The sequence below is a fragment of the Labrus mixtus genome, chromosome 19 (assembly GCF_963584025.1).
Source record: "Labrus mixtus chromosome 19, fLabMix1.1, whole genome shotgun sequence".
In the NCBI taxonomy this organism is placed as follows: domain Eukaryota; kingdom Metazoa; phylum Chordata; class Actinopteri; order Labriformes; family Labridae; genus Labrus; species Labrus mixtus.
In genome coordinates this window covers 20,184,362-20,207,677 of record NC_083630.1, presented here as the reverse complement: position 1 = coordinate 20,207,677, position 23,316 = coordinate 20,184,362, and the positions used below count along the sequence as shown (strand labels likewise).

The 23,316-nt window shown below is 39.6% G+C and overlaps 2 protein-coding genes across 5 annotated transcripts in view; both read left to right on the top strand.

The window, feature by feature from the left end:
• The first annotated feature begins 430 nt into the window (after nucleotides 1-430).
• Nucleotides 431-23,316, top strand: part of anxa13 (annexin A13) — an 88,324-nt gene continuing 65,438 nt past the window's right edge. Inside the window, exons 1-11 of one of the 2 annotated variants that reach the window (XM_061063994.1) lie at nucleotides 431-583; nucleotides 1,706-1,781; nucleotides 1,903-1,997; nucleotides 2,124-2,294; nucleotides 2,410-2,443; nucleotides 4,168-4,247; nucleotides 4,578-4,646; nucleotides 4,734-4,835; nucleotides 5,154-5,229; nucleotides 5,451-5,563; nucleotides 6,152-6,296. In XM_061063994.1, coding sequence (XP_060919977.1) covers nucleotides 569-583; nucleotides 1,706-1,781; nucleotides 1,903-1,997; nucleotides 2,124-2,294; nucleotides 2,410-2,443; nucleotides 4,168-4,247; nucleotides 4,578-4,646; nucleotides 4,734-4,835; nucleotides 5,154-5,229; nucleotides 5,451-5,563; nucleotides 6,152-6,271 — 951 coding nt within the window. In that variant the 5' untranslated portion in view covers nucleotides 431-568 and the 3' untranslated portion in view covers nucleotides 6,272-6,296. Of the gene's footprint in view, nucleotides 584-1,705; nucleotides 1,782-1,902; nucleotides 1,998-2,123; nucleotides 2,295-2,409; nucleotides 2,444-4,167; nucleotides 4,248-4,577; nucleotides 4,647-4,733; nucleotides 4,836-5,153; nucleotides 5,230-5,450; nucleotides 5,564-6,151; nucleotides 7,519-23,316 lie in introns of those variants that run through there. The other variant, XM_061063993.1, reaches the window with a different exon arrangement.
• On the top strand, nucleotides 8,553-15,233 carry LOC132994330 (coiled-coil domain-containing protein 106-like). 3 transcript variants are annotated; one of them, XM_061064613.1, is made up of 5 exons: nucleotides 8,553-8,712; nucleotides 12,637-12,851; nucleotides 13,050-13,259; nucleotides 13,351-13,557; nucleotides 14,271-15,233. In XM_061064613.1, the coding sequence occupies exons 2-5, from the start codon at nucleotides 12,647-12,649 to the stop codon at nucleotides 14,648-14,650; spliced, it is 1,002 nt and encodes a 333-aa protein (XP_060920596.1). In that variant the 5' UTR covers nucleotides 8,553-8,712; nucleotides 12,637-12,646; the 3' UTR covers nucleotides 14,651-15,233. The 3 variants fall into 3 exon arrangements, with proteins under 3 accessions (XP_060920596.1, XP_060920593.1, XP_060920594.1); XM_061064610.1 differs by having other exon boundaries at nucleotides 13,047-13,259; XM_061064611.1 differs by lacking the exon at nucleotides 8,553-8,712 and having other exon boundaries at nucleotides 11,997-12,851; nucleotides 13,047-13,259.

Sequence of the window (23,316 nt, the reverse complement as noted above, 5' to 3'; positions counted from 1 at the left end):
TATGTCTACTCACCTGACAGTGCAGCACCTTTAGTATATCACAACGCTTGTTGTCGGTGTGCATGCTGCTTCTTGACTTGTTATTTTTTGTTAAAATGATGTTATACCTTTTTCTATTAATGCCAAATGTTTATATTTGGCATTTCGATATGTATTCTTGTATTTAAGTTGTCAGTGCTCAGAGCTGAGTTTTGTCTTCTTGCTGCTGCAACATCAGAATCTCTCCCTTGCAAAATAAAAAAAATAGTGGATTTGGTTAAACGTGTGCAAAAAAATCAGAACTACTTAAATAAATGTGCAGTGTTATACTCCAATATTTCATGAGTTTTTAAGTTAAACTTCTTAAATCAAAAGAATTATTTAACATGATGCTGTGCAGACACAGCATGGTGGGTGTGACGGTGGATGTAAACGGTTAACCCGAGGGTATAGCGGTCCACGGTGACGTCACACGCTGGTCTCTGCTGCTGCTGTGGGCCGCAGTTTGTTCAGGAGGACTAAAGATCCCAAACTACTGTAGGCTACGATCTCTTCCTTCACCAACTGCAGCCGGATAAAACCTCTTAAAATGGGCAACTGTCAAGTAGGTACCACTGTGAGAAATAGTCGCTGTTTATTACACGATGATTGTGGAAAAAGAAAATCTGACAATCGGCAGGGGGGGGTTTCGCTCGGGGGTCTAAGGGGGGTGTAGAGTTTCAGGATAACGAATAGGAGCAGGATTTTAATCGAGCCAATCATGTGATTAACGACAGATTCCGTGGTTATAGCTCAGTCAGATGTTGTCATTATTTCTGATTTTCTACGATTTATTCAACCCTTTAAAGACTCTTTTTGACGTCAGTGTTGCGCACATGTTATAACTCGTGGGGGAAAAAAGCCTAAACCCATTCATTTGAGTGAGATTAAGAGCTGTAGTTCAATGTTTTTTATATATTTGATGTTTCTTTAAATGAAGCTGATGTAACGTCGCAAATGACAGACAACCGTGTCTGGGTTTACGCAGAGGAAAGAGCCACTCCCCTGCGGAATTCATCACAGCTCCGTTAGATGTGTGTGTGCGCGTGTGTGTGCGTGTGTGTGTGTGTGTGTGTGTGTGTGTGTGTGTGCACAGACGAATGAGTGAGGCGCTGTGTGAACCAATATGTGTGTTTGTTACGCAACAGTGAATGAATGAAACGAGAGGGGACAGGGAGTTCATTTTATTTCAGACTGTGTTGAGAAAAGAAAATACTGCAGCTGATTTAAAAAAAAAAAAACTTACAGAAGCTAAGATTGTTTTAAAAGCAGAACCAGTGAAAGTTACTCAATCTGTGAATAGTTTCTCATACTAACTTAGCACACAGTGAACCATAAATGTAACACACGTCCTTGTTTGGTGACATAAAGTGTCATTGAACTTCTTGTTCTCATCTTTGCTGGAGATGATAAAGGTCCATTTATTGTAGCAACACTTTGGAGCTCATCAGACCCCTTCATGGCCCCCCGGACCGCACCCTTTGGCGACCGCCAGTAATTCATGCGGCCCCCACCAAGTTTGTTTAAAGACTTGTGGCCCTGAATTCCTCATTCCTCCCCTCCCCCCAGCTGCCAGCTGCTCCTGCATCGCTATTATGGCTTCATTTGCCCGAGACAATGATCGGTTAGATAAAAGGCAGAGCGTGATGGGAAGATGTTTTAAAGTCATGTTCTTTATTCTTTGTAGCCCACAATCGTGCCCTATGAGGAGTTTGATGTCATCGCTGACATTAAGGCCATCCGCAAAGCCTGCAAAGGGTTCGGTAAGTTTAGAATGAGGAATCAATCATGTTAGTGTTTGAATTCAAGAAAAGTCTAACTTGGAAAAAACGACATTTTTGATCTTTAAACTTCATGTTTTTGTGTGTGTTTTTCTCTCTTTAGGAACCGATGAGCAGGCCATCATCGACATCCTGGCCAACCGCTGTTCATTCCAGCGCCAGGAAATCAAACAGGCTTACTTTGACAAGTACGATGACGTGAGTGTCATTCAGGAGTACACACCTCAACGTTCACATGTTACTTTATCGTCTCAACTCTTACTCTTAACATGTTGTGAAGTGAGTCATGAAATCTGTTTTTTTCCTGCCGCGTTTCTCTGACAGGAGTTGGTGGACGTGTTGAAGAGCGAGTTGTCGGGTAACTTCGAGAATGCCATCCTCGCCATGCTGGACCTGCCCGTCATCTACGCCGTGAAGGAGCTGAGGAAGGCCATGAAGGGAGCGGGCACGGATGAAGACGTCCTGGTGGAGCTCCTCTGCACTGCTACCAATGCTGTCAGTCATAAAGTCAAAGCAACAGACTTAAAATGAATAAGTTCATACGTCAAATAACTTCTTACTTACATGACCTTGACTTCTTATTTTATTGTCTTTTGTTGTTTTTCTGCAGGACATCGCCTTGTTCAAGGAATGCTACTTTCAAGGTAAGCAGATGAGCTTCATGACAGCATACATTATGAGAGCAGTGATGAACAATATGATATGATTTATTTAGTATTAAACTTTTCAATTAGGAAAACATTACTTGACATCAACCCATGATTATTGTTGTTATTGGTTTGTCATGTTTCATAAAGTCTGTGGTGTTAACCTTTTCCCCCACTGACGACTAAATGTCATGATTTTCCTGTGTATTTTGAACTCTGGAGGAAATGACTAAGGTTGACTCATTAGGAGCCACATATAGTGAATTCTGAACTCCTCTTGTTCCTTGTCGCTCTGTGTTTAGTCAAGGCCCATCCTGCTTCTGCTTCCTGATCACTATGATATCAGTGCTGATAGTTCATTAAACATCATCTTCATTTATCTCACTGGGTTTTTTTAGACACTGACTTCAAACTATTTTTATAATCATTTATTTTGCTTGTTTTAATATAAAAATTTTACACTGCCACTTTGTAAAGAGCCATTCTGCACTCAGATTTGTTGTATGAGAGACTACAGGAAAGGATAGTTGAGTGCAGATTCTAAAATCTGTATCTGAGATATCTGAATGGACTTGAATGTGCGTTAATTTGACAGCTAACTAAAGTTGTTTTCACACTTACATTAAACTCCTTAAACATTTCCAAAATGCTAATAAGCTGCATGCGTGAACTCAAACAACCACATGTTTTCATCCCAACTTTACCCAGACTTTAGTTATTGAAATGCTATTGCTAGTTCACAGTTAGCTAAGCACAGGGTTTTATTATAATTGTGAATTTACTGTTTTGCCTTTTAGCACCTCATGTTTAATTATTGTCTGTGTATGAGTGTGTTATTTTCTATTCAGAATAAAGAATTCTATTTATTTATTTATCTATTTATTATTATTATTATTATTATTATTATTATTATTATATTTATATATTATTATTATTATCATTATTATTATATATATACATTATTATTATTATTATTATTTATTAACAATTATTATTATTTATCTATTTATTTATTTATCCATTTCAGAATTCTATTTATTTATTCTATTTATTTATCTATTTATTTATTATTATTATTATTATTATTATTATATTTATATATTATTATTATTTATTATTATTATTATTATTATTATTATCCATTTAAGAATTCTGTTTATTTATACTATTTATAAAATAATTATATTTATTTTCTTCTGAATAGAATTGTATTTCTATTCAGAAGGCATTTGTTTTAGCTCATTCTTGTGAATGAAACATTGACTTCTTGGAAAGGAATCATTGAATGTGCTCAGTGCTGTTTTGATAGTTTCATAATTGCTGCACATAAAAACTCCAGAGGCAGTCGACTTGATGAGAGTTGTGTTCAGGTGTCTGTAGAGCTGTGCAGTAAGACTTTTTGTTTCAGGGTCTGAGAATAAATCTGTCTCTCTAGACTCAAAAATGATTTTCAACCAATCAGAAAAAGGCTTATATACCCACTCATAGTATCATTAAACTAAGAAGCTCTGCTCGAGGACTTGATGTTTGAGAAAAGGGGTCAGACTTTAAAATGTAGGCTAATTATTAACTTGAATGAAAAAGAAGGTTAAGGGAAAGCAGACGCACTTCTTGACAAATTTAGAAAAACCAAAACGCTCTTCACTGCCCTCTGATGGTACAACAACTTCAGATTCTTATTTTGTGTGACCCTTTTTTTAAACTCTGTGTCGCTCTCTCAGTGCATGAACGGGATCTTGAAGCAGATATCGAGGGAGACACAAGCGGGGACGTCAGAAACCTGCTCATGGCTCTTTTGGAGGTTAGTGCTCTTGAGTTTCTTCTCCACTAGCGAAACCAAATTCCTGTCTGGGCGTTGCACTGAAATGGAGCTCACTTTCCCTGTGCCCGCTCTTAAACACACACACACACACACACACACACACACACACACACACACACACACACACACACACACACACACACACACACACACACACACACACACACACACACACACACACACACACACACACACACACACACACACACACACTGGACACAATCCAAACAGCTTCTCATTAGTAAAACAGAGGCCGGATACAGTTGCTTCAGTCACACACATCAGAAAACTGAACTGTTCTTCTTCCAGGGCAACAGAGACGAGAGTTACGATGTGGACGAAGATCTGGCTGAACAAGATGCTACCTCCATGTTTGAGGTGAAGTTTCTATTTTTACACACGTTTATGATAATCTCTTCTTTTAATCCTCAACAGTACCAACTGGGTTTTTTTTTTTTTCTGCAGGCAGGTGAGGGTTGCTTTGGGACAGATGAGTCCACGTTCAGCTACATCCTGGCCTCCAGGAACTACCTGCAGCTCCAGGCCACATTCAAGACATATGAGCAGGTGGGTTCTGGTGTCACGCTGTGCAGAGCCGCAGTCAGACTGCATATCACGTTTACATGACCTGACATTGCAACTTCAGCTAGCTATGTGGATGAGTCAGGGCCGGTATCTTACACAACCCTTGAGAAGAACTTTGCATTACACTTTTTCGAGGACCTTGAAATTATACTCCCTTTGAACATAAATTACTGGTCCCAGCACCTAATCCTTTTGGGGAGACTTGGAGGAAATTATAGAGCTTAAAAAAATGCAGCGTCACTAACATTAAGTCATTGCTATCGGGTGCTTACATTCAACTTGTTATTTTTGTCTCAATAGCTCTCTGGAACTGAAATCCTGGACGCCATCGAGAACGAGACATCTGGGACACTGAAGAAATGCTACATTGCTCTTGGTAGATATGACGCCCAACATTTTAAATACACTAGACATTTATGTGAGATAATACAAAAAGAAGAAGTCAATGTGTGGCTCATAGATTTGATAAATCTTTAAAAAGTGAACTAAATTGACTTTATAGCACATAGAAGTTTCATTGGAGAGGACTGTGTTGGAACACATGTTTTAATAAGCTTCAGTAGAATACGATGATATGTTTATTTCTCCTCTCCTCAGTGAGAGTCGCTAAGAACCCTCAGCTCTACTTTGCCCGGCGTCTGAACAAAGCGATGAAAGGAGCGGGCACCGACGACGACACCCTCATCCGCATCATCGTGTGTCGCTCTGAGGTAAGAACCCGAAAACGATCAGCCAATATATTCACCACTCGGATTTTGACTCTTTCTGTCAAAAGTAATGTTGAGGATCAGTACCACCAAGAAAGCAAAATCCCTTTGTATCTTCTGCTAAATGTAGTTTCAAGACCGTGATGGAGTACTACAAACATAAGAGCAATGACATCATTCCTAGACGTACACTGAGCATCCCACAGTGTGTAAATCACACCACCAGGGGGCTCTCAATCAAAACAATGACAAAAGATGACATCAAGGCTGGCGGGGAATCATGGGAGTGATTCTTTCTGACATTTTTAGATTCACTCATGTTAATTTTGTTTTGGTTTCTTTTCAACTACCGTGGTCTGTTTTAATTGAAGTCTTTTTTACACTTACACATGGCCAATAAAATGATCGTTCTAAGGGAAAAGCTAGTTTCAGTAAGACACTTTGTCAAATGCAAAATCTTTGATAATCCTGCAAAATGCATGACGTTTCTTTATTGCAATTCCTGGAAATGTTACACTTCATACTTGGAAGTGATCAGATGGTTCGGGAGTAGAGACTGGAAAATATTAAATTTCACAAATGCTTTCACAGTTCGATTTGGAGACCATCAAAGAAATGTACCTGGAGAAGTACGATGTGTCTCTGAAGGACGCCCTGAAGGACGAGTGCAGCGGGGACTATAAACGTCTCCTGCTGGCGATCTGCCACTGAGAGTTCTCCTGAGTGGATGTGGATGACAAAGGCAGAGACGGCAGAGTGTGTTTATACCGAGGGCGCTGTTTCCCGTCTAACAAAGTAAAATCACTCAGTCTCTCCATGCGGCATTAAGCAGGGAGCAGGAGGCTGGAAGTGGCTCATAACTCTGAGTTAATGTTTATCTAAGTGGCGCCAATTTTGAACTTTTTCAACAGGCATTCATTACAACGTTGGCTTCGAACTGGATTTACTTAAGTCTCCAAAAGTACAGTTTCTGTCAATCACTGTCCATTTCTTCGGCAGTGTTTAGCATCATTTTCTAACGTGTTTACTAGCATTTACAGTCAGTTTTAGTTACTATAAACGAGCAACAAGATGTAAACGTCCTAGGAAAACACCCAAATGCACTGAGTGTGTTTTAATCAGATGGATCTACGGTTTGTTATCACGTCGTAAAAGTAATTCATGTTTGTACCCTAGCATGAAGTCGGCTTTAACCCGCTGCTGCATTTACAGAAGTTATTGAAAGTGTTACTAATGAAGAAGTATTAGATCCAATTATTCTGTATTCAAGTTGATTTTGTTGTCCAAGGCCGCTGTCGTTCACCCTCCATCCCCCAAAACTCAGTGACTGTTTTATTTCACCGCTGTTATTACTAATGCAATCATCCAATAAGAAGCTTGAATTTTGAAGAAATGTGAACGTTTGTTATGAAGGGCTATACGTTTGTGTCATGAAGGTTATGCAATGTTATGTGAAAAGACAGGATGGATTTCCCTCACAGATGATTATCAAAAGAGAATATATTTTATCATGTTCTTGTTGAAGAAAACTTTATATTCATTTACAATATGTTGCATTTTTATCCACCAGAAAAACTTGACAAATCCAAATGCACCTCAAATTGCTCTCCTTTTTTTTTTGTATTTTACTACTAACACAGTAGAGAGTTAATATATTAACATTAATATATATAACATTATTTAGTTGACTGTATAAGGTAGGTCAGAGAGTATCAATGTGAAGAAACCTGTAGGTAATATGTAACATCCAGACAGTCTGACATCTGTGTCATTCTCTGTCACTGTAAGGCAGCTGAGATTTGTTCAAATGACCACTATTGTAAACATTTTGAGTAGCTGAGTATACACTAACTGAAATATGAGATAGGTAAAACATGAACCAGGATATCAGATGGGTTGTGTCTCTCTATAGCCAAAGATTTCCAGTGTAATTGCAAATAAAATTCCCTATAACATCATTGTTTATGTTTTTGTTTTATTAAACATTTGACTGTCTTTGGTACTATGATGAAAAAATGACATAAAATGACTTTTAGATCCTGCTAGTTTGAACTTTTATCAAGTTAACAAGAAACTGTCAATTTTACATAAGAAAGAGAATAACAACTGCAGAAAAAATAATGGCTCAGATCAGATAAAATAAACAGTTATTTTTTATTTATTTATTTGTTAGGGACAGTGCATATTAATGAACAGCTGTAAAAATGCCAGATTATAGCAGAAGTGCTAGTTTCCATCTGTTGTCCCTATAGGCAGGTAACAGAGAAAGACAAATTACAAATACAATACAAATACAAATACAAAGGCACAAGTCACACAAGACAATAATAGAGGTTAAAGGTTAAAGGTTAAAGGTGGTCACAGACTTGGTTTTCTTTTATCCACTGTTTGAGGTGTGTTTTGAAGGTTGCACATGTTTGTGAGTCTCTTATTGTGAGTGGGAGAATATTCCAATATTTAGTTCCTTTGACTGACAGAACAGTCTGTATGGGACCTCACAGTCTCCTCGGCTGTGGCCCTGCGGTGCCGATCCCACTGACAGACTTCAGCTTTATAAAGTCCTTCAAAGGAGGAGGAGGAGCAAGTCCGTGCAAAATGTTATATATAAAACATGCATTTTTAAAATCAACAAAATAATGAAAATTTAGTATATTATGTTTATCTAAAACAGTGCAATGGTGAAACGAAAATGGCTTTTTGTCAAAGATTTTTATGGCCTTTTTTAAAAAGAGATTGTATTGGTTTAGTTACACAATATAGTGTAAAATTAAAATCCTTCTTAGGGCATAATATTTTTAAAGTATTAAATACTATTATCGTTATTTCACGGTGTTATATCGTTGTACATGTTTAAAAAAATATATATATATATATATTTTTTTATATATATATATATATTTTTTTAATTTTATTATAAGATGTACGATTTTACTTCGAGCTCCTGAAGGCAGCGTGATGTCTGCGTGTCGTCATTTCCCTTAAGCTCCGCCCCTCTGTCTCCACCTACCATGCTGTAGTCTCGCGTTTCCTACTCTCGTTTGTGTTTATATTTTTTAAAACGGGACATTTTACACGACGTGAGGTTTCAGCGTGCAGAGAATCGACCACAGGAAATCTCCGAGACCTGCTTTATCCTCTGGAATCACCTGGAGGTACGTTTTCCTTCGTCTTACACCAGCTGTGTTTGTCTTTTTTATCCCTCCTTTTGCTGATAATTATAGTCATTAGCATCCATCTTGGCAGGAGCTAATTAAAAACACTGCAAGGAGGAAACGGGGTGGCCGTGTAGCAAACTAATCAGCACACCTTTGTGTGAGGTTTAACAACATCTGACATCCGGAACTTAGGCTACGTTCAAAGACCGATTGAAAACATGTTACATTCCTTTTATAATCTGTTAAATAAATCACTAGGGCCTAGTGTCTTTGCATGTTTCCCCTTTGATTGCATGTGTTTGTATGTGGTTAAGATGAAAGTGTAGAACCTGTGCAGGCCTTCTAGATGTGGTGGGTTTGAGTAAATCGTATTTTAACACGTTGTGTCAGTCGTTGTTGTTAGATTAATCACTGCAGCACTCTCAACTTGTGTTCAGGCTCTGCAGCTTGCACATGTTTTAAGAGTCCATCATCATCACCATGGCAACGTGAAGTAAAAACAGTCATGTCCACTTCCTGCAACAAAACAAGGAAATAAACAGCTGCAAAAATAATCTTATCTGCTCTTTTTCAATATTCCACATTCAGAGATCATGATCAACACCTGTTTACTCTGCAGCCAGTGACGTCATTAGAGCTAAAACACATGAAATAGACTAATGCATAACTCATGAGGATTTAATGCACTAGGGTCATTAATGTATCATGAATTTCCTGTTGCTCACCATTGGAGTATTAAAGGGGCACTCTGATTATGAGTGTAAGAGTTGCATTATGGGATATGTAGGATTCAGTCATTTTGACACTTTCCAAAGAAAAAGAAGTTAACTTTGAACTTTCCTTCATCGCACAGTAATGGCCGCTGTTTTTTGGAGTTCTTCAAATATTGTTTCCCGCACAGAACACCGGAGTATTACCTTACGCCTGTTGCAGTCTTTTCTCCCGACGAACCTCTTTAAGTTTTGTCTTTACACACTTAAAAAAGATAAACACAAGAGCTTCAATTTTGCATTTTGTTTTTTTGTTTGCAACTTTTTTGCAACCCTTTTTCCAGGGACAAATATGTTGCCCTCAGTTTCTGATCCTCTGTGAAGTAAGGAGAATTTCAAAGCTAAAAGGCTCACATGTTTAGCTCAAAATTAAACATTTAAACATTTAAAATCATGTGGACATGTGTCAAACGGCCTGTTTCCAAAAGGATGCCAATAGTTTCTTTTCTGTTCCTTCAGTCTTGTAAACTAAAGAATGCATGCTCACATGGACGAGTGACAGTAAGGGAGAAACCTGAAAAGTGAATTTGATCATCTGTCATCCTCATTCGCAGCATGTGAAGACGTGCTTTATGAATAATATTGGGCTTTGCACAGAAGTATCTGATCTGTGTCTCCTGTGAGTCAGGGACAGAGCATGACAGACTGCATGGTTTCTGCTCGTCTCCTCTGAAGGACGTGGAACATGTCATCTGTCTTTTCACTGTGTGTGTTATTATAAACTCTAAAACTCAGAGCGTGAGGACTGTTCAGGACTCTTTCCCCCCCTTCTCGTGATGCTTTTAATGTCTCGTGTTGAAGCACTTTGAATTGCCTTGTCGCTGAAATGTGTTATGTAAATACATTTGCCTTTCCTCTCCGGTGGATATATCACCCAGACTGCACTCGTTTGTGTTTTAAAAATTGATTTGAATGTTGAACTTAAAGTATTAACTGCAGCTCCTACTTCAACAGACAACACGTTCAAGTATGCACAGACATGGTCTATGACTTATTGAGTTTACAACAGCAATGAGGATCCATTCATTCAGGATGAGTGGAAGCGTGCACATCGATGTTAACTCAGTGCATGTTTGAGTTTATATGAGACAGCGTCAGTCTGTTAACAGAGACTCCAGTGTTGGTGATGTTCAGGTACTTGACTGGTAAACAGAGTGACATGAGTTAAATTTTTGTCTCCTGTCCCTTCACTTCTGTGCGTAATGTCACACTCCCTCACTCTCTCCCTCTTCGTCTCTTTCAGAAGGTTTTCTAATGTTGTCAAAAGAGATCAAACTAAAACTCCAAATTCTAAGGAAGCATGTATTTATGCTGCTCTGTGAGGATAATCAGACATCTTTGATTAAGCCTGAAACACGTCAATGAATGCACGACGACGGAAAACCTCGACCTGCAGCATGTTGTTTCACTCTTCAGGAAGTCTTATTCACACTTTTTACTTTTTTCTAAGCTGATGGCGTTGATTGTATCTGATTGTAGGGCGTCTGCAGCACCCTCTGCACCTTTACTTTCTGTGTCTCTTTACATTTGAACTCTATCCATGCTCCATCCTTTATCTTATAATAACGAGATCAGGATCTCATAATTGCAAGATCCTTATCGTGTAATTATGTGATGCTTATCTCGTAATTACCAGATAAGGGATCCAATGTTTCTTTTCTTTGGTGAAGGCTTACATACGAGAAAATGGAAGACATAAACCCATCTGTAAAAAAAAAAACTTTCTTTGAAAACCAGGTTCTCCAGCATGCAATCTTTCCCTGTTCAATCTTAATTCATGCTTAACTGATGCATCATTCATCATGTTCATATATCATGAAGTCATGGTGTTCAGAATGAGTTAATGATTTTATGGTCATCAGTTTGGTTTCCTGTTTTCAGGTTATTCAGTTCAAAGCAAAGTCCTGTAATAAAAACCACTCAGCTGTCAATCATTAATAGAAACACATTAAGCTGAAGGTCCACACAGCTGATGATGTCATGGAGAGTTAATACTGAACACAGCTGATGAAGTCCACTGATGTTCGCTTCACTGCAGGAGGACATCAACGACCCTGTTATCATAATGATGAAAACACTTCTCTCCTTGCAGTGATTGGTGTATTGTGGCTGCGTTCATTACTATCAACTCGTAGGTGCACGCTTCACATGCATGAGTTGGTGCTTAATTCGTGCAGAAACTCTTACATTGATCATGTCGATCATGTAGCCCCCTTGGAGAGTTTTCTGGAACCTTTTATTATCTAATGCATGCATAGCAGTATTTGTTAATAAATATAAGTTATGTAGATGAGTAGATTCCTGTAAATTCTGTTTGTCTGCTGTTGTTTTTATGTGACAAAATGTGTCTTCATGTCTTATTTGTGTCCAACATTGCAGAGGGTTGAATCTGCTGCTCACACATGATAGATTGCATCCTGGATGATGATTGGTTCAATTGATTTAGTACTCCAGCTTTTGTTATCGATGAGCAGAGACAATTTCATCCGTCCAGTAATAAAGTACACTACCTCATGTTGTAGTTGACACTGTTGTTATTTTACACTAGCTGTAGATTAAGGTTAAAGCTGTTCTTATCACCTCGTCATAATGCTGTGTCATATTTTACATTTTCGTTGTTGTTTGTCGTTGAATGGCAGCTAGCAGAAGTAGTTCTCAGCCGTTAGTCTGTTCAGAGACAATAAAACACCAACCTGAGGCAACACGGTAACAAACACTAAAGTTAAAACATAACTTCATAATGTTTGAACATGTTGTACACTTTTACAATAATGATTACAAGAAGAGGACTTAATTGTTAACTTGACTGGCTGAAAGTCGCTCAGTTTGTTCAGGAGCAGCTACACCAGTGTGAGATTCTACATGGAGGGAAATTAAAAAAGTGAAACTGGATTGTGTGTCTTGAATAGTAAAAACACACATAGTATGTTTCAAATGAATAAACATACTTTTGAGATTTGTACTTAAACATTAAAGGCTTTATACAAGTTCAGTATCTGAAATGAAAACTCAGAAGATTTGGAATGTACTTTCAGCAAACAAAGTAGAGGAGTGATTCAGAATGCTGACTGTGCCTCGTTAATCTTTCTGTAGATCTCTGAGCTGTTCTCAACACCCCCCCCCCCCCCCCCCCTTGTGGTCCTTATCTCAGGTGTGACAGGATGTCCGTGTGGCAGCAGGAGCCGTCGGGTTATTCCCCCTGCGTTGAGATCGACTCCAGCTCCGTGAGGTGCAAAGACAGGCTCGCCTCTCCGGCCTGGCTGAAGCAGGAGCAGGATGAACTCTGCATCATCAAGTGGGAGAGTCTCCAAACGGGAACGTCGACTGACGCCGTCCAGGACAACACACCCAGCAGCGCCATGCCAGGTAAGAAGACTTTCATACACCGCCTGCTGCTTTGTCACAAACATATGCTGCTGTTTCTTACATTTTCATAACTTTGCACAATAAAACAACACATGATTTCATTTGTAATGAAATTTGCCTCCGAGCTGCACACACACATTCATGTATCACCACAGTAGTACTAACAATTTTTTTTTTAAACATTGTCTTTTCAAGCAGCCTCACATGCAGAGAGCCTCCCACCAAAGGTGCTGCTGACCATCACTAAGCTCCAGTGCATGCTGGAGAGCAAACAGGAGCGCATCGCCGCGCTGGAGAGACAGGTGGAGGACCTGATTCAGGACCGCAAGTTCCTGAGGAGCCAGTTAGAAAACCTCACAAGCAACCGTGCCATGCATACGTTTGCATCGCCCAGTCCAGTGACAGAAGGTCAGTCGTAGAAGTGAAGCATATATATATATTTATATTATATATGTTGTTTATTGTATAGTTCATCATCGTTGGTGTCATTTTTTCACAGCCCCGAAATCCAGCAAAATGCAGCACTCAGAAAACAAATCCCGTAAGAGAGAACAAGTTTCCTGCAGCTCCTCTGACAGCAGCAAAAGTCACTCTGAAGCGTCAGAGTCTTCAGAAATGTCTGCAGCCTCGAGTGAACACAAGAGGAGAAAACACCACAAAGACAAGAAAAGGTCAAAGAAAGGGAAGGACTACAGCAGGAAGAGAGGTAATCATCACATCCAAACATATACAGTAAATCTATATTTCAGATTTCTATCCGCTTTACTGGTGATAGTGACAATTATAAGAAAAAGAAGAATTGACTCATGAAATATTACATAAATATTATATTATAGTACATGTTAAACATTTTCTCTGTAAGGACCAGTGTCCACCTAGCTTTTTTTCCGGAGCAGAAAAGTATCTGCTCTGTGAAGAAAAGCGCTGCGCGTCCGTCCTGTCACTATGACAACAGATTGTTGACAACGGCCGCTGTATGACCAACAAGGCTCTGTTATTTTTTACTGCATGTTTTTTTTTTTATTTGAGATCGGTTTTTTTTACCCCGGCAGACACGCAGCAAAGAGGATGTGGGTAAAAGATACGATCCGACGCTGGGCGCTGTGCTTTTTATCCAGGCAGCCGCTTTCTGCTGCAACAACACAATATCTATCTCCCATAATCATGTCAACTAAAACAGAACATTATTATGGGATGTTTAAATAAATGACACAGTGAGTTAAATTACTGCTCCCTTTAAACTCATCTTGTGGTGAAGTAAGTCCGTTAGGTCCATTGAGAGTAAGACTGTTTGAAGGTTGAACGAGGTTAAAAATTAATTTAGTTTGATTGTTAACCAAACTCCCTGTTTAATATTACTATTATAAACTCTACAGTCCACATTGCACATTTACACTTTCTTTGTCATTGCTTCACCAGCCACCGGTGTCCAGTACGTCATCCACCGCTACAAACAAGTCCTGTCAGCCTTCATCAAAAAGAAAAACATGAGCGAAGCTTTCCGCCGTCTAGGAATCGACCGGAACACCATCGCCAACACAGCGTCCATCGCCGAGCTCCACCTGGCCGGTAAAGACATGGTGCCCCTGGTGGGCACGTTTCGTCAAGGAGAAGAGACTTTGGTCAGCTACGCCCAAAGGTGCACCCTGGTCATCGACAGCGACCCCGATCTGGCGAGGAGAATAGACCAGATGAAAGCGAACTGCGAGCTTCTACCCATCTCGGGGAAAAGGCAGAGGCTGTTGCATTCTCACATGCAGCCACTAGTGGGCCCTGCAGAGAGCATTTTGATAGGTTGATGATGATTTCATTTTGTGGGTTCAAAAAATGTTGTTAATTTGTTCTTCCCCTGATCTGAACTGCTGGATTCAAATATTTCATGTAGCATTTTTTTCATAAATATATATAAAGATGATAATTTTTTCTTAAGGGGAACAAAAATGTATATTATGTTCACTTTTAGGTTGTATATTTTATACCTGATGGATATTTAAAAAAAAGGCACAGCTGCTCTCACCAATGGGAGGTTTTTTTTTTATTTTTTTTTTTATATTATTTAATGTGTAGTTTAAGAAACTGCCCACAAGATGGCAGCACTCACACATAACATCATTTTTTGTCAAACCTCTCCTCTTGTCTTTCACTCCAAAATGGTGGAAAGTCAATTTCTATTTTTACAGTGCCCGGGCTCTGATGGAGAAATAACTTTATGTTCATTGACTTTATGTAGAAACTTGGCTTGACTATCCTGTGATACATCAAATGTAAAAACTGTATTTAAGTTAATTTGTTTCAAAGTGTGTCATGTTGTTTCTGAAACTGCCGACAAATGAAAATGAAAACTGTTTGATCATACAGAATGTTTCTTTGCTTGTCTTTTAAGATTTGTACCTTTTTGATTGAGATACTGAATCTGAAACGTTGGGACACAAATGTCAAAATTCAAGTCCCAGAAATTCCAATTTCTACAGTATTTGATGAAATGCACATCAACTGTAAGTGGTACTCAATGTGTCCCTGCTCTCAGACATATTTCAGTTGTTTCTTGACCAGAGGAATGTGCATGGCCAGTTGTACAGACAGATGGAAAAGCTTGGTAAGACACCCTTGGGCGATGGCAAGTGTCACCCTGCTGTTTGCTTTTCACATGGAGTGACAAATTACTCGTTCAAAGCCATTACAAGGGCTGCACCGAGGCTGTTTATCTTTGCATGGGACTCCGTCACTGTCACTCCCATTTTCACACCCAAGCTATCTGCTTATCTCTCCCTCTCTCTCATCCCAATCCGCCTCTCCCCTCCCCCTAAACCCCCCGCCATCTTTTTTTATTAACTCATTCAGTCATTGTTCATCTCTTCTCTATCCTTTCTTTTTTTTTTTTAAATACTACATAATTTTCTCCCAAAACTAAAAAGCTGAAGGAGTTTTTTTCGATTGTGTAGGAACATTTCTGTCCGGAAGAGGCGATAGCGAGTGGCCTACGGTTCCTCTCAGCCTGGAGGGGACAGGTGAAGGCTGGTCTGCTCGGCAGCGTGAGGTGGAAAAGGGAGGGTGTCTCATCTCTTCCCACCTCCTGAGGCATGCAAATGTCAGTTGTGCTCTCCTTGTCACCGTCACGAGATGTGAAGGCAGGTTTTTCTGCTTATCCTGAAATGAAAAGGGACAGAGTAAGGCACAGGATGTTCTTGAGGTATACGACTGTTTCATTTCTGCACAAACACTTCTGTTGTTCCAATAAAGCAGGCGACAAAATGCCGTCCTCCACCTGCAAATACTCCAGAGTGACAGCTGCGAATTTGGTGTTAATGACTCATGGTGATGGTGCTCAGAGCTGAAGATGGAGATAGGACGTAGGCCTAATAGAGCCTGAAGCATGCTCCCCTCCTCCTCCTCCTCCTCCTCCCCCGGCCTTTTGACTCACATCGATGCGAGGCCAGCTGGGACTCCATTTTGTGTCTTTCCTGGTTGCAGGTGCCACGCCATTGCAGAGGCTCCAAGTGCCTGATGGGTACGAAATCAACCCCTCCCTCCCTCCCTCCCTCCCTCCTCCTCCCTGTCCAGCTCTAATCCTGACCTTGACAAAAAGAGCATCTGGATGTTCTCACTGAGATTAGCTTGTAATAACCACCAATCACCCTCTTAATGGTGCAAGTGAAATGTGTTTGAACTGGAGAGTTCAAATGGGTGAGGTAATGTTTTGTTGTTGGCATAGTGTGCACGACCTACTGCACAACGAGGACCCCAGACAAATTATATAAAGGATTACAAGGCTTGGAATAGAGCAAAACAACTTACACTTGAACAATTGATTTTATACTTGCTTGTGAAAATAGTTATTGTCTTAAAAACACCCTCTCTCACTCTCTCAGAAAAACTGAGATTATTACAAGATATTGAGAAACCACTGGTGTGTGGACTTTTGTTTATCCAGCAGATTTTTGGTTGTGTTCTCTTTGGACTCAAAGTGACAAATGAGAAGGAATTGGCATGTCCTTTTTGCAGCTACAGCAGCACGTTTATTAGTCTTACAAGCAGTGGCGTATCAGTGAAAAGCATTTACTCACTTCCTATCTATCTCCACAATAAAAGGGCAACATTTAGATCAGTGACTCTCAACTGGTATAGTCTCAGCACCCAGTACCAACTCCTCATGAAAAATCGTGAACCCAAATGTTTGATATTTTTCAACCAGGCCATGTTGCAGTTTGGACCTCAGACGGTACAAACAGGTGACAGAAATAAGAAATGGAACAAAACTAATATTTAAAAGGAGCTTCAAAGACTTTCTGGCACAATTCTTTTCCAGGCACACATTTGTGACTCCCTGAAAACGGCTAACCAAGTCGCTATTTAAAATACTTACCGAATGAAATGGGCTGAATTTAAAATGCAGAGGAAGCTAGCAGCAGCCAAAACAGTTGATTTGAACAATAGTTCCACCTCTGGCAAGGCAAAAGCGAGCATAAGGTATTCTAGTAGATGGACATTTTCGCACAGCTAGCATGCCACTTAGCTGTTTTCAACTTTAGTACCAGGCTGTGCTGAAGCCTAAGGAGTGCTAGCTTAGTATGAAGAATGCATTTCAATGAAAATGCTAGCCTGGCTTTGACAAAAAGTCACCAAATCTGTTTGCTTTACTAAACAGGTTTTCTATGTCTGAAACAGGACATTTTGATAATGTGATCATTAAAAGGTTGTATGAGGAATTTGCTGTTTCCGCTCTTTGTGCTAAGCTAAGCTAATGGCTTGTCATACTTTGATATACAGGCATGAGACTGGTATCAATCTACTCCTATAACTGTTATCAAGAAAGTGAATAAGTAGATTTTACAAACAATTGAAGGATTTCTTTCAACCGCTGCCATATAGAAAGAAAATAATGTTCCATTTCTACCCCATTATTTTTCATGATTTCATGTTTTGAGAACAGAATGAATAAGTTACAGGCTGGTTTGAAAGTTTAAACACCTTAACAGAGATCCAAGTGACTCATACTCCTCTGGGGTGTCTGGTGTTTTTGAGCAGTGGTGATGGCAGTCTCAACCTTTGAACTCGATGACACATTCTACTTCAGCGCAAATTAGGTCTTCATAAGAGGACTGCAACATACCATTAGTCATCATCAGGATAACTCATATTTAGCCCCGCAATTGAAGGCATACACTTAAACAATTTGAATTCCAGAACAGAACGGATGCTTTGATCGTGTGTTTGAGCCTCTTCACCTTTCCTCTGCCCTTGGTCTTCTCACTAATGAAATCTTAAAATAACCTGCCCGCCGCTAGGAAAGTGGGTCAGAGCGCCAATGCGAAGCCAATTCAATACAAAAGCATCAAGTAGTGCATTATGGGTATTTCCCCCTGTGGTAGAATTGAGGTGGGGGCCGATGTGCGCATGCTGGTGGATGCCTATTCCTGTGCTTTTCCTGCATTGCATCAGATGGCTGGTGAAGCAGTCAACAACAGTTTTTGTTTGCATGCAGTCATACTCTATTCTTCAGCTTTTTCACTTGGGAGTAAAACACACAGGGATATGTTTTTGTTCTGCAAGCTATTGTCTGATACTTCTAATACTGCACCCAGCTGCTAGCAGGTAGATGCACTAGAAGACATGGTTGTATGTTGACTCCTGTCATATTCTATTGTTAGACACATGCAGACACCCCTGAATGCACAGTGTGCTCTCCTGCAGCTGATAAGATTCAGACTGATGGGTAAACATGACCTAACTATAGCCTCCGCCTCAGTGAAGGGCGAGTCTCATAGCTGTTTTAAAATATCTTTATTAAGCCAAAAACATTTACTATATTTACATGGCAGCCATTTTCCTGGAAGTGCATGGTGGAAACTCAAATGCTGTTATAATTTATGTTTTTGCTGCACTGGTAGGGACCTCCAGAGGAAAAATTTAAGCCAATGCAGGAGTGTAAAAAAGTTAAATTTTGAAGTGTCCACTTAAGGCTGGCTGCAAAAGCCAAGGAATTCCCCTCAGATCCTTTATTAAGATGTTCATTTTACAGTAACTCATCCGTTTTAATAATGAAGCCTAAGAGTTTTTTTTTATAAATTAGCACTTTTCGGGGTGTGGCTTAGAGGACTGACAGGTGGGCACATTGAAGCTGTTTGCCAGGAGGCTTCAGCCCTCCTCAATTCCACCTCTTTGCCTGTTTCTGGATTGATTGATTGGGTTGGGATGAAATGATATTTTCAATATAGTGACTGCCATTTTTGGATTTCACAACACCTCTTCAGGAATCAGTGAGTGAAACTGAGACGACATCCATTGTTTAATACAGTCTATGACTTGTTACACAATCACAAGGAATACCGCAAATTATTTATCAATTCATTGCTTTTTTGATTAATCAGCTACTTGAAACAAAATATTCAGTTACATGTTCTGTGTCCCTGGCCGAGTTGAAACGATACAATTGGGAACTTGACTGAGGCTAGGCTCAAAAACTTCCTAGCTAACATCACAGTTTGAAAGAGATACGCCTTTTCAACTGTGCCAATTCCTACTGTAGTTAAATTGTAGTGTAGGCTAACCAACAACAGTTTTAGTATCGATAATTGGTTGCATACCAAAGTTACATGTTGTCCAACACTAATGGGTTGTCAGTTGTTTGGTTTGACTTTAATTATGTCTTGATATCTGTCCAGATTTGAACTAGCAATTTCTATGACAAGAAACAGTGTTGATGCAGCATTTGGGCTCCTGCCATGATGTCGCCATTTGATTATTGTGTGAACGGATGGGAAAAAAAGACTCCCACTTAAACAAAACCATTCAAGAGTAAATCCGTGTTTTTCATGTAGGTTTTTCTTCCCTTCTGTCTTTCTAAACCCTTCAAGCTGTCCACACTGACAAATAAATCCAGCCAATGATATAATAGACATTAATGAGACTTCTCTTGGCAATTTCAAAATAGAGAAAAAAGCAAAGATGCTAATCTGAAACCACAAGCTCTCTACAATGACAGCTTTTCTGCCAGCGCTGCTCGATCAACAAGTCTTGAGGTATTGCTGGTGTGTTCTCCATCTGGCTGCCGCAGATAAGAACTTACTGGGGGTTGCTGGATAATAGTCTTGCAAGCTTAAAAGCAGGAGAGCAGTTGGGGGAGGGAGGGAGGGATGGGGGACATAATTTATTCTATGGGAATCTAGCCAACAGGACTCCATAAACCAAATCATCATCTCCCCCCTCTGAGCAGATTTTGGCAAAAGACAGCCCCTTGGATGTCAAAGTGGGGTAGGAAGGTGGGTGTGGACATCATGCTGCTACAGTCATGATTGCCTCCAGCGTGATTTCGTTCCTGGAGAGACAAGATGGCTGCACAAACATATGAGGCACCCAGAGCTTGCACCTGTAAAGTACAAAAAAATCAGCCATTCCTGCTTCTGCACTAAAGTAAATCTATTTCTCTGCACTGCACCTGTACCTGTCTTTGCACTCAAAATGTAAAGCTTGAATGGCCCCTATTTTCAGGGTCAAAGACGCTGACTCTTTTTTTCCTTTTGGTTGAAACGCCCCAGGTGTCCCCAGACTGACAGGAGTGCCTCGTGGGAGATGGGAGAGCGGAAAATGATAAATGGTTGTATGCTGCAGGCTCAAAAAGGTCGATTTAAAATGTCTGACTAACTGTTCATTGTGTATCTTCTGTCGTGGTATGGTCAATTTACGTGTTTAATCGTTGAAAAAGCTGCCACAACACACGCTTACAAAGTCAAACCGCAAAGGCATCTATCCGTGAATAATGCTTTTTTTTTTTCTCTCCTCCCCTGAAACCAGCAAACTGGAGACTCATGTGACAGCTACGTCCATGAATGCATCATTTGGACACAGAGGAGATGTGACGTAGATGAATACGCAAGATGACAGCATGAAGGAACCCCAACCCCACCTTCAAATCCTGTTGGTTATCCGTTCAGTGACGCAGGACGAGACAGACATTGATGGCGCACAAGAAAAGGAAGAAAAAGAAAATTTTGAAGGTGGCTGGATTCCGGCAGACTCACAACTCTTGATTTAAAGGTTTTCTTTTCCGATGTGTTCCTGGACATTTGCAGATAACCAGGGATGACCTGTCATGTTCCAGAGTGGACCAAAGTACTCATGAGTAGGCATTAACACAGTGGTCGTGTCTATTTCCTGATGAATCTCAACATGAGAAGGCTCTTTTATTTCTTAGAATCAGTCATAGGTCTTTGGGTCCTTTTTGTGGGGTTAATTGCAGGAAAATCTGAAAGTAAGGAAAAAAAAGATAAATTGGAGGGGTGAAATGACTAAAAAGCCATTGGCCATTAACAGCCGATAGGAGCTGTCATATTATCTGCTAACACAGACAGATGGGAGATTTGGCCGTAAGGGAAATGCTTTGACTGTCTGCCTTGATGATAGTCTCGGCTGCCCGTGGAAGTGAGAGCTCTGAGAAAAAGATATGCTTTTGAATATTATGGTGACTTTGTGTCACACAATGTCTCTGCAAAAATGTCTGATAGCCCAAGTCTTGTCTGGTTGTATTTTCTCTTTTTCTTTCAGTTTCAGGAAGGAGAGATTATGACTGTCTTCTCTATTTGACCTCGATTGTGAAAACTCATTTTTATTACAAAGGGCTGAGTGTCCTATTGTAGACTGCAGACCCTTGGAAGAATAGCTTCTTGCCATTCAGAAGCTAATCTGCATAAACCGCATAAACAGGTAAACATATCAGCCTCGAGTGGTCATTTGAGGAACTGCAGTTTGCCCTGCCTCAGGAGGAAGGCGCAGGTGTGCTAGCGGTGGATATTTGAGGAGAAGCTCTTGGTGTATGCACCTGTTAACATGGATTTGAAAACTTTAACTATCTCTTGTGGAAAAGAAATCTTGAGTAAAAAATGTAAATAGTGTCAATTTACTGTTAATTATTAGGCCTTCTTTTGCATTGAAATTATTCCATATCGAGTGACAGTGCAGTAGTAAACTCTGCTGACGTCATCCCCGGCTGACTGATTCGCTAGCTAAAATGAGCAGCTGACAGATAAAAAGATACATTTTCATGGGTGTTTCTCCTACTGTTTTTAAAACCCTGCTTTGCTCAGTGAGGCTGAATTCCTCTAACATTACTACATTTAAGAAATGTCCAAAGTTAGCAGAGATGCTCACTGTTTTAAAACCAGCCAGTCTAAGCTAAGGCTAAGCAGACCCACCTGTAACCATGACAACCTGGATTAAACCAACAGGAGAAACATTGAGTAATGAACTAGTTAAGTACATTATGATTATTTTATTAAACATAATATCTCCAATCTTGAATGCAAGGAGCAGAAAGAAGAATAATCTTCCTCTTTCACAAGACATTCATTAAAAAAGACACATAATTCAATACAATTAAATTAAATAGCTGCAGGCCAACACAGTCACTCACATCCAGCCATTAGTTCCTAAATACAATTCTGAATTGTTTAAAATTAATTACGTTTTATACCATTCAAAGAAGATCACAACATGATTTATGTGTCACAACAACACAAAACAGAACAAAAACTTAATTATCAAATTTCATCATATTTCCCCAACATGCTGGCTTTAATAAAAAAAAAGAAAAAAAGATTTAGATTCTTTGTTTTCTGTTAGGATTGAAACTGATTCCTAAAAGCTGCGGTCCATCAATTAGTTCCTGAGTCTCGTTTTCAAAAAATATATATTTTAAAATATTTCTGTTCCTTTTAATTTATAAAGGCTCTCTCCCTCTTTTCAAATATTTTCTGGATGTTGGTTGGCAAAGTTTTCTTATGAGCTTTATACATCATTTGCAGACTACTGTGCCCTCCTAATTCTTGATTTTAACAACTGAACGAATAATGGGTTTAATGGATCTGTATATTTACTTCTACTGATGATTCTTATGGCTTTTTCTTATAAAATGAAAATTGAATGAGTATATATTTTACAAACACTTCCCTATACTTCAACACAGTGGGTCAGATATTGAACAACCATTGATGATATATTCATTTTATTTCACTTTCCCTTCAGGTAGGAAGACTGTATTTTGAGAAAGACTCTCTACCTGCGCCTCCAGTCACCTCTATGCCGATGTGCAGTCTTGTTAAAACTGGCAGCCTTGATCAGAATGCTCCATCAACGACTCTCCCCACACGTCAGATGATGGAGGTGCAGTTGTCCTTGGGAAGGTGTGAGTATTTTAACTGTACACTTCCATTCAATACATTGTACCCCTATCAGTGCCATCATCTTTGATTTGACCCATACCGATGAATCTGTATTTAATTTGAATGAATGCAGTTCAATTTTGTCATGTACAGAACCATTGTACAACAAAGCATTGTTGTCAATCCAGCTGCACAAGATCGTGCTGTGCAAACCCACCTGTTTAAAAAAAGAAAAACATCAAACTCTGTTTTTTTGTTTGTATTCTGTCACCCTTAGTCAGTCAAGTAAACTTTTACCAAGACTTCTAAAA